Raw genomic sequence first — 13,080 nt, forward strand, 5'->3', positions numbered from 1 at the left:
AGATGGGCCAATCGCTGTGTCAATACTATATTAGGGAATCACTATAGTGAAGGAGTGTCGTACTCGATTCAAAGATGCCGCTTGAGTGTCGCTGGAAAACAAGCGACTGTTCGCTGCTTTGAAGAGTTCAGATGTGGCTGAATGTCAAACGGTCGCTTATGACTGAGCGTAATGCAACCGTGACCTGATCACGCCCGCAAAGGGCTGAGCAGCGAATCAGGTTGGCGAATGACGCAAGCGTGACATGCCGTAAGCTAGAATCTGTGAGCGCTTGTGAGTGGCAATCGACCTACGCGAGTCCGTTGTTATGTAAATAATGTCGTTGCTGGAAACATGCTAAAAAGGGGGAAACGACGGGTGTTGAAAATACAGGACATGTACCTAACATTATAGAATCACCATTGATCCGTACTGGCGTGGCTGTGGGAGTGCTCAGAAAGGACACCTATGAGGCGAATGTTCTGTTCGAACTTGAACGGCTGTGGCAAGCGAGTGGCGAGCACGCACCATCGTGTAAGTTGATGTTATCTCAAGTTGTAGTACCACGCAGATGTTCCGCAAGTTTCTCTATGCACTCCTTAAGCATTTTTATGTGGTGAGCACGGGTCACTGTGTATACAGACGTGAGGTGCCTAGCACATAAAGCGCCTGCTTCGACGCGGTCAGATGTAGCCTGACTGGTGCATGACTGAGAGGCGATGCTCGCACGGAGCCTTGGCTCGTGTAGCACCTGTCATAAACTGTACATTGCCTGCACAGCATGAACACTCTCGCACTGTTACAAGACATCATGAGAGCCAAAACCTGATCGTTTGAAGCAACATCGGACTGTCCGACCATATCAGGTAAAACAGGAGGACAGTAAGATCTGTTGACGGCGAAGACAATCAGTATGAAGATTCGGTATGATACTACCCACTATGTCCGCTGGCTGACAGACTTCTGAACACAGTGACAGTGTTATTGTTTGTTTGAATCTGTGAGCATAGGGTGTCTTGTGAGTGGAGTGTAGTCGGACGCCGCTGATGGCACTCAATCTCCGCCAACGGCGAGAGCAGCGGGGCTCCATGACCGGACACACTAGAGTCTGGCACGACTCAGGTTGCGCCGACAATGTGGTTTTTCGGCCTGCTCTTGCATTGCTGGCCATAGACTGCGGCCCGAAGTCGGTGCGTGTCCGAGAAGCTCGAATAGACACTACCAACAGCAGACTGGACATGAGCGGAAGGACAATTCGTGATGGGATTTCTTGCTGGCCATGCGGCTGTCGGTCTCCTAGCGCCTTCTCCTGCCATGACCTAATGAAGAATGCTTCCCTTATACACAAGCTCAAGGTTCTGTTTGTCTACTCAGGGGTCTTGATCCTCGTGCTGTGATCATGACCAAGCGCGGCAGCTGAATGGAAGACCTCGGGGTCCGGGGATTCGCTAGATACGACCATTTTCCGCCGTAGTGAAATTTGAGGGCGGGGTGCGCAGAGGCGATGGGAAGGGTCGTATCCGCACACGGGAATAAGCAGTCGGAAAAAGGATTTGAATGAGGGGCAAGTGTGAGCACGCCGCAGTCTCGACCTGTCGAGATGAAAATAGCTGCTTCGCGGGCTGGCGCCCATGATGATGATGGCGCCGTCCAGAAATAGCAGCGCCCGCGTTGCATATGTAACCGCCGACCGCTGTTCGCGGTCCCCCAGTCTCATCCGCTCCCTTGTCTTTTCTTCTCTGCTGTGATGACTCGCCCCACCTCGTTCGCTACACCGCCCCCTTCGCCCCTCCAGCACCGCTTCTCTACGTCGTCTTCAGACTCGACGGCGTCGTCAAACAGCACCCGTGGGCATTCCCGTCGTCTCTCTCGCATCCCTGCCATGCCTCTCAAGATGGCAGACGTCGCGAATCTCTTCGTTCGGCTGCGCCGCGCCCAAGCACGTGCGGCAGCGCAGCACATCGACTCAACCTCGGGCGACTGGCCGCTCACGCACGCTGCGCTCGCCGATGACGTCGCCATGTCCCCCCGCAAGGTTCCGCTTGTGCAGGAGGACACCTTTGTGTGCAAGGACGGCGTCGACGTCGCAAAGTTACTCCGTCTTGCGCGCGCAGCGCTATATGAGGAGGCGCAGGTAATCGGTGCCAATGTGCTTGTGGACGAGCAGTACGTGTCCTATGTGTACGTTTGTGGGCGCCTCGCGCTGATTGGCGTTACGTGATTAGGTGGACATGCAGGATTTGCTTGCACCGGAACGACCCCCGGATGTTCACAGTACACGTGAGTGGTTGCGTATTTGCTCCGTCAAGGACGTGCCAGCCAGCTGTCGTTGGGTCGTAGTTGCAACGACTACCACCAACGACGGCGTCGTCAGGACATAGTGACAGTTGCTGGTCATTGGCTTTGCCGAGGGAATCGTACAGGCCACTGACCAGCAACTAGCACGTTGGTACCGCTCGATCTCAGAATGCCTTTGCTCACACGATATCCTTCATATCCAGATCCGGTACTCTGCCTCCGCTTCACGCTCACAGAAACGGGACCCGCAACAGCCCATTGCGCTTGATTGCGCGCGCAGCATTCCGGGGCTCATGACGATCCTCGACAGACTCGAGCAATGAAACGAGACGCAGACGCAGACGGTCAACTGCCCACGCGCACGCACCACTCCACACACTATACGCTCTCTTCCGCTCCCTCAGAGTCGAGACATTCCTTCGACATGGACATCCACATTGCATACCACCATACCCTGGCATGGACATTATTCTTATTTATGCTACTCCCGCATAGTTTTTACAGGCTATAGCTGCTAATGATTCCCCGGTAGCGTCCTCTTCTGTAGCACCATCCCCATCACTTGGACAAAGGACGTAACATTCGGACGGCAGAAGGTCTTTCCCAAAAATTTGTTTGCGCGACGTCGGTCGCTGTAGAGCTATAATTATTCGTGTACTTGTATATAGGCGTTACAATTGTGTGAAGAATGCATGAGGCAAACAGGAAACCGTTGGGATATCTAAATAAACGTACCTGATATAATGTGCATATCATCAGAAACATAAGGCAAGATGGCCGAGCGGTCTAAGGCGCTGGAATCAGGAACTTGTTCTATCCAGTCCGAAAGGGCGTGGGTTCAAATCCCACTCTTGTCATAACTCTTGTTTTGCTTCTTCCCCTGAGGAAGATTTATGGTTTGGATCAGCCTTTTTCTATCGCCGTCGGGTGAACAGGGTCGGAGGAAGCATCTATACCATAAATAGACATGTTGAGGCGCATCAATTGACTGATTGATCATGTGACAGCGATACATTTCTTTCGATCGAGCACCTACTCTGAGCTCACTTGTGGTATCCCTTTAGTCTTGTTCTTTCGCTTCTAGCCCATCGACCGCGACAAATATACGGGCGCAGAAGTTCATGATGGCCGCAGCCAAAAGAAAAGTGAAATCCACGGTTGGTTCTGCGCGCAAGCGAGCGAAAACATCGCACTTTACCGCGGATGAGCTACCATGGAAGGCGGTATCGAGACCACAAGAGGCCGCGCTGGATAACCCATTTGATGGGATCTTGGAGCTTGAGGAGGTGGACGACGTTGAAGTCGTGTACGAAGAGACGGGTGCGGGACGGGTTGTGAGGTTCAAGGTGTGTTGACTATGCGAAACTGTTGCGATGCGAGTGTAAACGGAGAAGGACGGCAGGTCACGGGAGAACGGTCAGAAGACGCAGAAGACGAAGGAGATGTCCAGCAGGATGTAATCTCTGAAGGGGGTCGGGAGGGGCCTCGCGCTGGGTCGTCCAGTCCTCCAGCTGCAGGAGCGGAAGCGGAAGAACCTCCGCAGGAGGAGCCGTTCGATAGTAAGCCCTTCAATTAGATCCATGGCTTGATGCGTTAACATAGGCCATGTCTCAGCCGAATCTATGCTGCCAAATTGGCACCGTTTCGCCCTTCATCCGCAACTCGCGCGTGCGCTCTATGCGCAGAGGTTCACGGCTCCCACCCCCATCCAAGCAGAGGCGCTACCACTGACGATGCAGGGCAGGGACGTCGTCGGTGTCGCCGAAACGGTGTGCATGCATGCTGCTTTTCTGCGTGCGAAACATGCTCACGGTGCACATTATACTACCAGGGCTCCGGAAAAACACTCGCATATGGCCTGCCGATCCTACACCATCTCCTCACAGAAGCTGCCGCCCGACAAAGTGGCAGCGTGGGCCGGAGACCGGTGCGCGCTCTCGTGCTTGCGCCGACGCGCGAGCTCGCCTTGCAGGTCTCCTTGCACCTCAATGCATGCCTCAACACGGTCACCCCCGACCCGAAAGCTGAGAGCGCTGCCGCTGAAGACCCGGCACTCAACGTGGCGAGCAAAAAGAGCAAGGGGAAAGGCAAGGCCCCAGCGAAGCCGGCCGCTCCGCCCGCCCGGCCCAAAGGCCCGCCCGCGGTGAGCGTCGCGGCCATCGTGGGCGGAATGTCTGCGCAGAAGCAGCGGCGGGTCCTCGGGCGCGGCGTGGACGTGCTCGTCGCGACGCCGGGGCGGCTGTGGGACATCGTGCAGGAGGACGACGTGCTTGCCGAGCAGCTCGCGCGCCTGCGCTTCCTCGTGCTGGACGAGGCGGACCGCATGATCGAGACGGGGCACTTCGCGGAGATGGAGAACATCTTGCGGCTGACGCTGCAGCACGCAAAGTGAGCTGCCCCTCCCCCTCCCCCCTCTGCTACCATTCGTGCAGACGGCTCTGAGACTGACATGTGTGGCTCGTAGAGAGGACGAGATTGAGCCTGAGTTTGACACGGGTATGGAGGAGAAAAAGGAAGAGGCGGACAGCAAGGAGGGCGTCAAGGACGGAGAGATGCAGACGTTTGTGTTTAGCGCGACGTTGAGTAAAGATCTCCAGCGAAATTTGAAGAAGAGGGGACGCCCGCGAACATGGACGAAAAATGGCAAGGCGGCCACGACCCTTGGTGCGTTTGAACTTCCCCTATACTACCGCAAAATATGACTGGTATTGTACATTCCCAGATGATCTGCTCATGAGACTGGATTTCCGTGATCCGACGCCTGCTGTCATTGACATCAGCCCTGAGGGCGGCAGCGTTGCTACATTGCAAGAGAGCAGGGTAGAATGTCTTACAACGGACAAGGTAAGATCAATGATTGCTTGTTGGCACATGGTATTCACACATCTTTCACCGCGTTGCAGGATGCATATCTGTATTATTTCCTATTACGCTATCCCGGACGGACGCTTGTATTCCTGTCGTCGATAGATGGCATCCGTCGGCTTCTTCCTATCATGGACCTCTTGCAGATACCCGCATTTCCTCTGCACTCGCAACTAGAACAACGGCAGCGGCTCAAGAATCTGGACAGGTATGACGCCCTCAAGATGCTTGGTGCATCCTACAGTCATGTCTAACGTGTATTTACTAGGTTCAGGAATACGCCGCGCGCTATCCTGCTCGCAACAGATGTCGCCGCTCGTGGTCTGGATGTACCCGCAGTCGACCATGTTGTGCACTACCAAGTTCCGCGCACCGCGGATGCGTACGTGCACCGCAACGGCCGAACGGCCCGTGCGCAGCGGCGCGGATTCAGCTTGCTCATGTGCGCGCCGGACGAACGGCGTGTTGTGAGAGCGCTCATGAAAAGCCTCGGGAGAGGTGAGAAATATCGCGCGGTCTCCGTCGTTCGACCGTTCGAACTCACAGGCGATGTGCTACAGAGGAAGAGCTCCTGGAAATGCCCGTGGAGCTGTACATGCTGGACAAGATGAAGGCCCGTGTGCAGCTTGCGCGCCAGATCGATTCCGCGCAGCATCGGGTACGGAAGGAGAACCACGACAAGGGCTGGTTACGGAATACCGCTGAGGCGATGGAGATCGCACTCGATTCTGATTTCGAGAGGTCGGTCCTCCGTATTTCATCTAACGCTCACAGCTTCTTACACAGTCCTGCATCTGCATAGCTCCGAGGAAGAAGCAGCTCCGTCAAAACAAAAGCGCAAAGCCGCAGATGCTAAAACAGCCAATCTCAAGGCAGAGCTCAAACAACTGCTGAAGCAGCCGCTGGTCGCGCAGGGCGTGTCAACCCGATATATCACATCAGGCAGCGTGTCTGTTGCGGACGAAATGATCGCGGGTCAATGTACGCACAGATCTGCTCGCTGTTCACTTACAATTATAAGTGCTAATGGCTGGTCACACCATAGATAACGAGACTATGGTCGGGTTGAGGAAGACGGAAGCCGGGAGCGACCTGGTGCGAGCCAAAAAGCCAAAGTCGAAAGCAGTAAGACAGGAGTTCGAGGAATGGAACGGTATTGAGGCATAACTCAGTCTGGGCCATGTTTGGCGTGGACACATCCTCATATGGATGCTCGCGGCTCATACCGCGTTGCAGCAACGACGCCCTGCTCGACGATACTGCTTGTGCTTTTGCCAGTACTCAATTTCGTAGTTAATCGTCACTACTCTGATCCTGTCTCACCAACATAACCACTGGAAGTCGCAGTATAGGCGCTACAGCCTTATAGACTTCATCATCGCTATCGACAAAGAGCATTTAGTACAAATACAAACATTTGGTTCCAGTTGAATACGGGGTAGTAGTATGTTTGCGACGGGATCCCCTGCTATGCATCAAACGACTTGAGTATCTGTCCCTCTATCTTCAAGCTCGAAACAGTCTTCTACTGCGTCTCCTGCGGCTTTCCATCCCCCACTGAATGTTCCCAATATCATGGAGCTCAGCGTAGTTGACTCGCCCGCCGGACCTGTCGACACTTCCCGCATGTCTAGCAGGAGCCGGGAAAGGAGGATTGATGTCAATCTACGTCGGTAGGTGCATAAGCTGCTGCTTCAGGCGATGCGAACACGATTCTTACACCGCAATCCATGTCGTGACTGGGGCAATAAACTGCTGCGGGGGTAAGTCTAACGTCCACAAGCGCATAAAGAACACGACGTACATCAATAGATCGTCCAGTGATGATTGCTATTAGATTGACTATGAGTAGCAGGCTGGGATAAGCACAGGGTTCAGCGGAAGGATCCATACCGTAGAATTCGGTGAAACTCTTACGAAAAGTACATGATCGCTTGATATCGGTCCATTCAGGTCAATTTGTTTGGTGAGAAGGTCATATATGAAATAACGTACTGTCCATGGTCAGGACTCTGCCTAGTTCTGATCCCGCTGAGAAGCGGGATGTGTTGGTGTTCGTCAAGTGCATCACTGTGATTATGAGGACAACGATGTCGTTGACCAGAGAAGCCGCTCTTGCACCCATCATCCCTAATGTCAATGTAAGTGGATCAAGCGCACATAAAAAACAAGATACTTACAACTGTATGTGATGCAATGTACTATGTCAGCATAGGGATGCTCCGCCAAATATGTCACGAGCTTACTGGATAAATCTTGTATTCGAGCTGACGTAGTAGATGCAACCCGCATGAGGGAATGGCGCGGGCTCGAAAGTAAAAGTGGTGAATGTATACTGTCGTGTAGATGAGTGATTAACAGTCTAAATGCATGTCCACCTCACGCACGATGTTGATACCGGGGTTGACCAAGCCCAGTAGGAGGGTGAGAAGGCCAAGATATAGATTCTTTGCGGCGATGGCATATACACGGAGTGCGGAGAAAACTACGGCCGTAGCATACATTAGCAGATACTCAAGCTTGACGATCGCTGAGTGCTCACCTGCAGCACTGGTCAACACTAGAAGGTACAGCGTTAGTTGGGCAATTCCCGCAGAGGCACAGCTAGTTGGGTGGAAAATGATCATTGATGATTTGCCACCATGCATCAGCAATAGTCAAAATCAAACTGACCTCTGAGTGTCTGCCATTAAAACACCTATAATTCAGAGAGACGCCACATTACTCACATGTGAAGTTTGCCAGCTCGGCCAAGGGAGCAGCAGGAGGGTTTGGAGAACGACATTGACAAGCGGGGGATATCTTAAGGTACAGAAAAGCGCCGCAGTGCCCGATCGTTCTGACATCCACAATTGATCGACTTCATCCGTGAAGGTAAGCACGTAATCATAAAGATACACTGCTTTTATCACGCTGATTAGTGTACTCGGATGCCGGACGATGAACCATCTATGACAGATACCTGTTGCCGCGAAATAGAGGTTTACTTCGAAAGTGCTACAAGATGAATAGAGCAGTCAGTGAAAATGACGGCGAGTGAAATGGTGCATGCCGATATAGGCATGTTTGATTCGCACAATTGTTCTGCAGCCAATTCAAGGGCATCATCGCAAGGGCATAAAATGCTGGAGAACATTACGAGTGAGCACTGCTGAGAGAAAGACTTAACTCGACCACGTTTACCTTTATACATCAGCGCCAGTTTCATGACAATTAAAACGCCCGAAGCACGCAGCACCAATGAACCCCCGGCAGCTTCCCTACGAGGCATGATAAAGGTTCGGCAGAAACAGAAGTGTCGTAGAGCCGGACTTGACCATGTGGATCAAGTGGATTCGCTCACACGTTCTAGTGCTAAGTGTTGGAGTTGCCACAAGCCATCAATGTAAGGTTTGAACCTACGCTAGGGCGATCAGTTTTTAGTAGAGACGAAAGAAAGTGCCTGGTAAGAAAAATCTACGCGACCGACGTCACGGCAGCCGACTCAGACTTGAGCACGACGCTGATTGATTAATTCGGCAAGGCTTCGCCTTCGCTACATGCTCGCCATTGCACCCGATCCACATCGAACATCACGGTAAATGCAGCTTCTTGTTGCTGTGTCGCGGCTTTCCACAGTACTTGTGATCAAGCAGGCTATCGAGCGAAGGAACTGCTGATAGGTTGTGAACGTCTTCATCCAACGAATGGTTGGACCTTTACACTGAAAATTACACTGGAATGGTAGTCTTTGAGCCCGAAACGGCTACTTATTGCAAATGTCATCGAGTAGGGAAGCGTCAATCATCTCTGTCAGTTCACTGAAGGGATACGGTGCAAACGAAGATATAATATTAGAAGATCCGAGTCCACGGACGGAGCTGCTGTGACCATCGATCCTTTCAAGGTTTGTTGAAGCAGCTCGCCGGTGGAAGGATCGCATAGAATTTCGAAATCAGTATGAATGTCAGGCAATCGTTCCTGCGCATGTGCGCTACGGGCATCGGTCCCACGTAAGGGCCCACGGGCACCATATAACATGGCAGCAAATCTCGCCACTTAGATTTACTTGTATAAAAGACAAAGTCCAGGAATCAGCGTGCACCCATCTCACCATCCATAGCCACCCGGCGGCGGATATCCTCGACCTTCAGGGAACGGGGGTGGGCCGGGCGGGCCGCCAGGGAAGGCCGGGCCCGATGGGTGCGGCCCAGGAGGTGGCGCACGTCCGCCATATCCTCCGCTCGGCTGGTCGCGATATGCTTCGGGCTCAGTGAAACCCCCCATAGGCTGAGCGTAGCCATACGCCGGCGCGTACCCACTCGGGGGTCCTGCGTTCGGGTTCGGAAAAGGTGGCGGCCCAGAAGGAGGCGCATATCCATGCGATGCGCTTGGATATCCAGCCGCAGAAGCCGCGCTGTAGCTAGACGTTTGCGCCACAGGTCCCCCTGCTGACGGCATAGTCATGTTGTGGCTTTCGTGATAATATGACGGAACTGCCTGCGGCTCCGGGTGGTAATGTTGGTGCTCCGTGCCTGAGTGGTGATGGGCATGCCCATGATGGCCGTGTCGGTTGTGGTGACTTGTGTGTCGTTCCTCTTCTTCGTGGTGACCATGGACAGGGAGTGTAGCGGACAGGGCACTTGCTCGAACAGGTGATTCGCCGGGCATCGACTTCATTGCACCCATACCGGCAGTAAGCATGCCCATGCCAGGGAGACCTGGCCCGTGATTCGAGCTCGGTCGGCCACTGGAGCCAATTTTACCCAGCAATGCGCTCGCTTGCGAGAGCCCTGGGACACTGGACAACAAGTCATTCTGCACTTCCATCCCTGCCGTCTGCGCAACCGTGCCGTGGCCGGTAGACGCTGCGCCTTCGCTGCCCAACCTCATATTCAAGTGATTGCGAACGGACTGCTTTGTTAGGCGGCGGAGGACTTTTGGTTGCTGGTGACCCAGGCCTTGTACCCAGGAACGCATATACTCCATCATCTCATGTTGGATGGGGGAGTTACGAGTGTTGAAATCAGGATGAAACCTGTGTCATATGTCTTAGTCCATTCGCGCGGATAAAGTTAAGACACACACATGCAGTGCAGGATGTCATCAGTGACATAAAGCATATTGATGGATGGATCATCCCAAGCCTTGACGACTCGGGTCGTCGCATATATCTGCCCCAGATACGTCAGGATGTCTCTGACCTTTGGTTATACACATGTTTCGAACAGACCAGTATTATCTTGCCGAGATGGCCCGCGGGCTCGTTGAGAATAAGGTTCTGGAAAGCGGTCATTGATCAGTGCCGATGTGACATGATTATTCTTAGTCCTTACGAAATGATCTTTGCTCAGGAAGGAATGGGTTGGATCGGACTGTATGGCTTTCAATAAGTATTGATAAATGAGCCAGGGCAGGCGGTACGTACCGCCCGAGGATCATTGAACACCTGACAGCATGGAGGTTAGCATCAGACAAGGAGCATGAGGATACCAGGAATCACCTCGTATTGATCGTGTTTGTTGATGACCTCACTCGAAGCGGCAGCGAGTGCAGATGTGGCGTCCTTCATAACAGGCCTCAAAAATGGCTGTGGTGCGCACCGTAAGCATTTGAAACCAGATCACCTCAAACTGATGCTCACTTCGAGCGTAGTGAAAACGAAGACTGTGAGAAGAGTCCGTCAGAAGCAACGACTCGGCAAAATGTGTTGATACTCACCAGAGATTGACTCGCTGATTCTCTCCACCAAGGACTCCAACCCCGGTATCTTCTCTTTGTAGAAATGTAAGCACCCGCTTGAAACTCTTTGACTTGTAGATACACCCACCAATAACCATCGTGATCTTCTTCATCACTTCCCGTCCAGTCGTCAGCATATCCCGTGGCCACGCCTAATAAGCACTGTAAACGGACTAACCGTTGTCTCGAAATCTCAGCACCTGCCACAGCACCGCGTGCAGCTCCTGCGGGTTCATGTCTTCCGGTCGACGGCTGCCCGGCTGAGCGCCATACCCTTGCGCGCGAATGCGTTCCACGCCCTCGAGCTCGCGCTCCATCTCGCCGCCGCTGCCGTCCGTGTCTGGCAACTTGAAGAGCAGGCTGCGGAGCAGATCCGCCGGGGACCTGGAAGATCCGGGTCCGGAGCGGCTCTGGGATGCCGACTTTGAGCGAGCGCGATCGAGCTCAGCATTGAGGTCGACGACCGATGCCTGAGACCTGTTCAGGTCGCCACGATCACCGCACATGTGTACAAATTGAACATACCTGGTTCTATGTAGCCGTGACAATGATGTCAATCAGTCAGGATAAGACGCGGACGACCGACGTACAATGTGATCGGTTGCCTCTGCGGATACAGTCAATCGTCTCGACTGTACTCGAAGCGTGATAACACTTGCCTCCAAGTAAACTATGAATGAAGTCGCTCGAACCAAATGTTCCTTCAATCGGAGTTAGTCTCTAGGAAAATCGACAACTGTCCAAGCTCACCGGTGACGAGAGGCGCAACCCATCGTCCATCGGGCGCCTGTATCCTTACTTGGTCGCCGACATGCACGAACACATCCCTATAGCCCAAAGACACGAGCGCGAGCTCACAAAAATTGGAGTGTGCGGCGAAATCTTCGAGCGTATGCAACTATATGTATCCCAGGTGACCTTCGTCACTGATCTTGTGGACATTGTGCAATATATATGAACGTACAGCTTGGCCCAACAGTCGATATGCTTCGTATTCGTCTGCTTTGTTTCCAGTTGAGCGATATTGCCGGCCAATCTGGATGCACTGTTGGAGCGTGCGGCGTACGAGGGCTTTGGAGGTGTCCCAATGACCATGCTCTGTTCACTCCAGCGTTCAGGAAAGGCCTTCAGCCGTCTGAGGTAGTATACATGTGGAAAAGTAGCGCACCGTTTGCAATGTAGTTCTTCATCCCTGTGTGATGATCAATTTCAAGTTCCCGTGGCTATATGCGCATGGTTCAGTACAATTACATTGTCAGACGTTACATCTCAGAACGTGCTTACATCGACAGGACCCCTCAGCTTAGGATGGTATCGTTGAGCATCGTCTGGATAGCCTTTCGGGTTGTCAATGTGTTCTGTCTATAGCACAAGTGTAAATTCGCGCGGACGAGGTCACAAAATTCGGTGTAGGATGGACTATACCGGCAAATAAACACCAAGACGTTCAGGAGTGACTTCGAATTCTTCTGTAGCGTACCCGAGGGACTAGGTGATGTGTCAACAATTTACAGACTGATGGGATAATTCGGTAGAAATGACAGTACCATAAATCCCAACACCATACAAAGGTTAACGATCGTCTGACATCAAATATGTTACAGTCTTTAACCTAGGCCCAAGGCAATAGACGGACCTGGAACTGCAGCTTCGACAGACCAGCCACATCGACAGCCTAAATATAGTTTCGATAAGTTGCCTTCAGTGTTTCAATGAAGATACAGACCTGACTGTAATCCCGCAGCCAATTTCTGCCGAAGGCATGTTAATCTGGCTCCACGTCGATCGACGTTCTAGTGAATGATCTTACCCGAAGTAGACCCGCTTAATATCCAGCCCTCCAAACTTCGACCCCCCTCTGCCGATCAAGGCACCGAGGGCAAATCCGCCGGCTCGCTTCGCTACTTCGCTCAAGGTATCCTCCTGCAATGGCCAAGTCAGCGAAACATCTCCACGGCCGCTGAGTCTGGAAACGCACGATATCACCATGCCGGAACGCTTTGCCCTCCAGATACGCGAAACTGCACGCGACCTGGGGTCATGAATAATCGACGTCTTGTTCAAAGTAAGGACGTACCCAGGTATGTTCCCTGCGCCAAAGGCGTAAACGCCATTTCCTGAGACGCAGAAGACAAGGATGCAAAGCACTGTTAGGAGTAGCAGATGGTGGGGCATTGTGAAGACGTACCAAGGACATATATTGGCCAAGCAGCTTGG

At 52.8% G+C, this 13,080-nt stretch overlaps 5 protein-coding genes and 1 non-coding gene across 6 annotated transcripts; 3 read left to right on the top strand and 3 right to left on the bottom strand.

The window, feature by feature from the left end:
* Positions 1 to 715: 715 nt before the first annotated feature.
* On the bottom strand, positions 716 to 1,415 carry POSPLADRAFT_1040332 (hypothetical protein). The gene has a single exon (XM_024477725.1). It carries the CDS (start codon positions 1,293 to 1,295, stop codon positions 1,098 to 1,100), a length of 198 nt encoding a protein of 65 aa, XP_024337835.1. The 5' UTR covers positions 1,296 to 1,415; the 3' UTR covers positions 716 to 1,097.
* A 446-nt stretch (positions 1,416 to 1,861) lies between these two features.
* POSPLADRAFT_1047324 (hypothetical protein) lies at positions 1,862 to 2,600 on the top strand (the record flags this gene model as incomplete). The annotated part of the gene is made up of 3 exons (XM_024479256.1): positions 1,862 to 2,145; positions 2,217 to 2,259; positions 2,481 to 2,600. The coding sequence occupies 3 exons, from the start codon at positions 1,862 to 1,864 to the stop codon at positions 2,598 to 2,600; spliced, it is 447 nt and encodes a 148-aa protein (XP_024337836.1).
* A 444-nt stretch (positions 2,601 to 3,044) lies between these two features.
* Positions 3,045 to 3,134, top strand: POSPLADRAFT_t92. The gene has a single exon. It is a non-coding gene; the product is annotated as a tRNA-Leu (tRNA).
* Positions 3,135 to 3,697: 563 nt separating this feature from the next.
* On the top strand, positions 3,698 to 6,574 carry POSPLADRAFT_1170752 (hypothetical protein). The gene is made up of 10 exons (XM_024488105.1): positions 3,698 to 3,836; positions 3,892 to 4,046; positions 4,109 to 4,665; positions 4,742 to 4,941; positions 5,000 to 5,121; positions 5,181 to 5,350; positions 5,411 to 5,640; positions 5,703 to 5,883; positions 5,945 to 6,123; positions 6,188 to 6,574. Exons 2-10 carry the CDS (start codon positions 3,900 to 3,902, stop codon positions 6,307 to 6,309), a joined length of 1,908 nt encoding a protein of 635 aa, XP_024337837.1. The 5' UTR covers positions 3,698 to 3,836; positions 3,892 to 3,899; the 3' UTR covers positions 6,310 to 6,574.
* A 284-nt stretch (positions 6,575 to 6,858) lies between these two features.
* POSPLADRAFT_1146881 (hypothetical protein) lies at positions 6,859 to 7,927 on the bottom strand (the record flags this gene model as incomplete). Its single annotated transcript, XM_024485999.1, has 6 exons — positions 6,859 to 6,911; positions 7,138 to 7,272; positions 7,323 to 7,324; positions 7,389 to 7,477; positions 7,530 to 7,692; positions 7,872 to 7,927. 6 exons carry the CDS (start codon positions 7,925 to 7,927, stop codon positions 6,859 to 6,861), a joined length of 498 nt encoding a protein of 165 aa, XP_024337838.1.
* A 1,304-nt stretch (positions 7,928 to 9,231) lies between these two features.
* POSPLADRAFT_1147151 (hypothetical protein) lies at positions 9,232 to 13,038 on the bottom strand (the record flags this gene model as incomplete). Its single annotated transcript, XM_024486029.1, has 23 exons — positions 9,232 to 9,722; positions 9,873 to 10,159; positions 10,210 to 10,295; positions 10,355 to 10,402; positions 10,458 to 10,496; positions 10,550 to 10,570; positions 10,625 to 10,711; positions 10,766 to 10,788; positions 10,843 to 10,896; positions 10,952 to 10,978; positions 11,042 to 11,333; positions 11,497 to 11,564; positions 11,614 to 11,761; positions 11,828 to 11,961; positions 12,032 to 12,086; positions 12,148 to 12,225; positions 12,289 to 12,351; positions 12,411 to 12,446; positions 12,500 to 12,538; positions 12,590 to 12,614; positions 12,674 to 12,786; positions 12,842 to 12,884; positions 12,941 to 13,038. The coding sequence occupies 23 exons, from the start codon at positions 13,036 to 13,038 to the stop codon at positions 9,232 to 9,234; spliced, it is 2,355 nt and encodes a 784-aa protein (XP_024337839.1).
* Between the last annotated feature and the right edge of the window lie 42 nt (positions 13,039 to 13,080).

Source organism: Postia placenta (genome assembly GCF_002117355.1).
Source record: "Postia placenta MAD-698-R-SB12 unplaced genomic scaffold POSPLAscaffold_9, whole genome shotgun sequence".
NCBI lineage: Eukaryota > Fungi > Basidiomycota > Agaricomycetes > Polyporales > Adustoporiaceae > Rhodonia > Rhodonia placenta.

What these genes read in the sequence shown, in the direction of transcription:
- POSPLADRAFT_1170752 (XM_024488105.1), top strand. Translation starts at nt 3,900, where the DNA reads ATGCTGCCAAATTGGCACCGTTTCGCCCTTCATCCGCAACTCGCGCGT. An exon ending in CAAGGCGGCCACGACCCTTG is followed by an intron (nt 4,942 to 4,999) that starts GTGCGTTTGAAC and finishes GTACATTCCCAG; the next exon opens with ATGATCTGCTCATGAGACTG. An exon ending in AATGTCTTACAACGGACAAG is followed by an intron (nt 5,122 to 5,180) that starts GTAAGATCAATG and finishes ACCGCGTTGCAG; the next exon opens with GATGCATATCTGTATTATTT.
- POSPLADRAFT_1040332 (XM_024477725.1), bottom strand. Translation starts at nt 1,295, where the DNA reads ATGGCAGGAGAAGGCGCTAGGAGACCGACAGCCGCATGGCCAGCAAGA.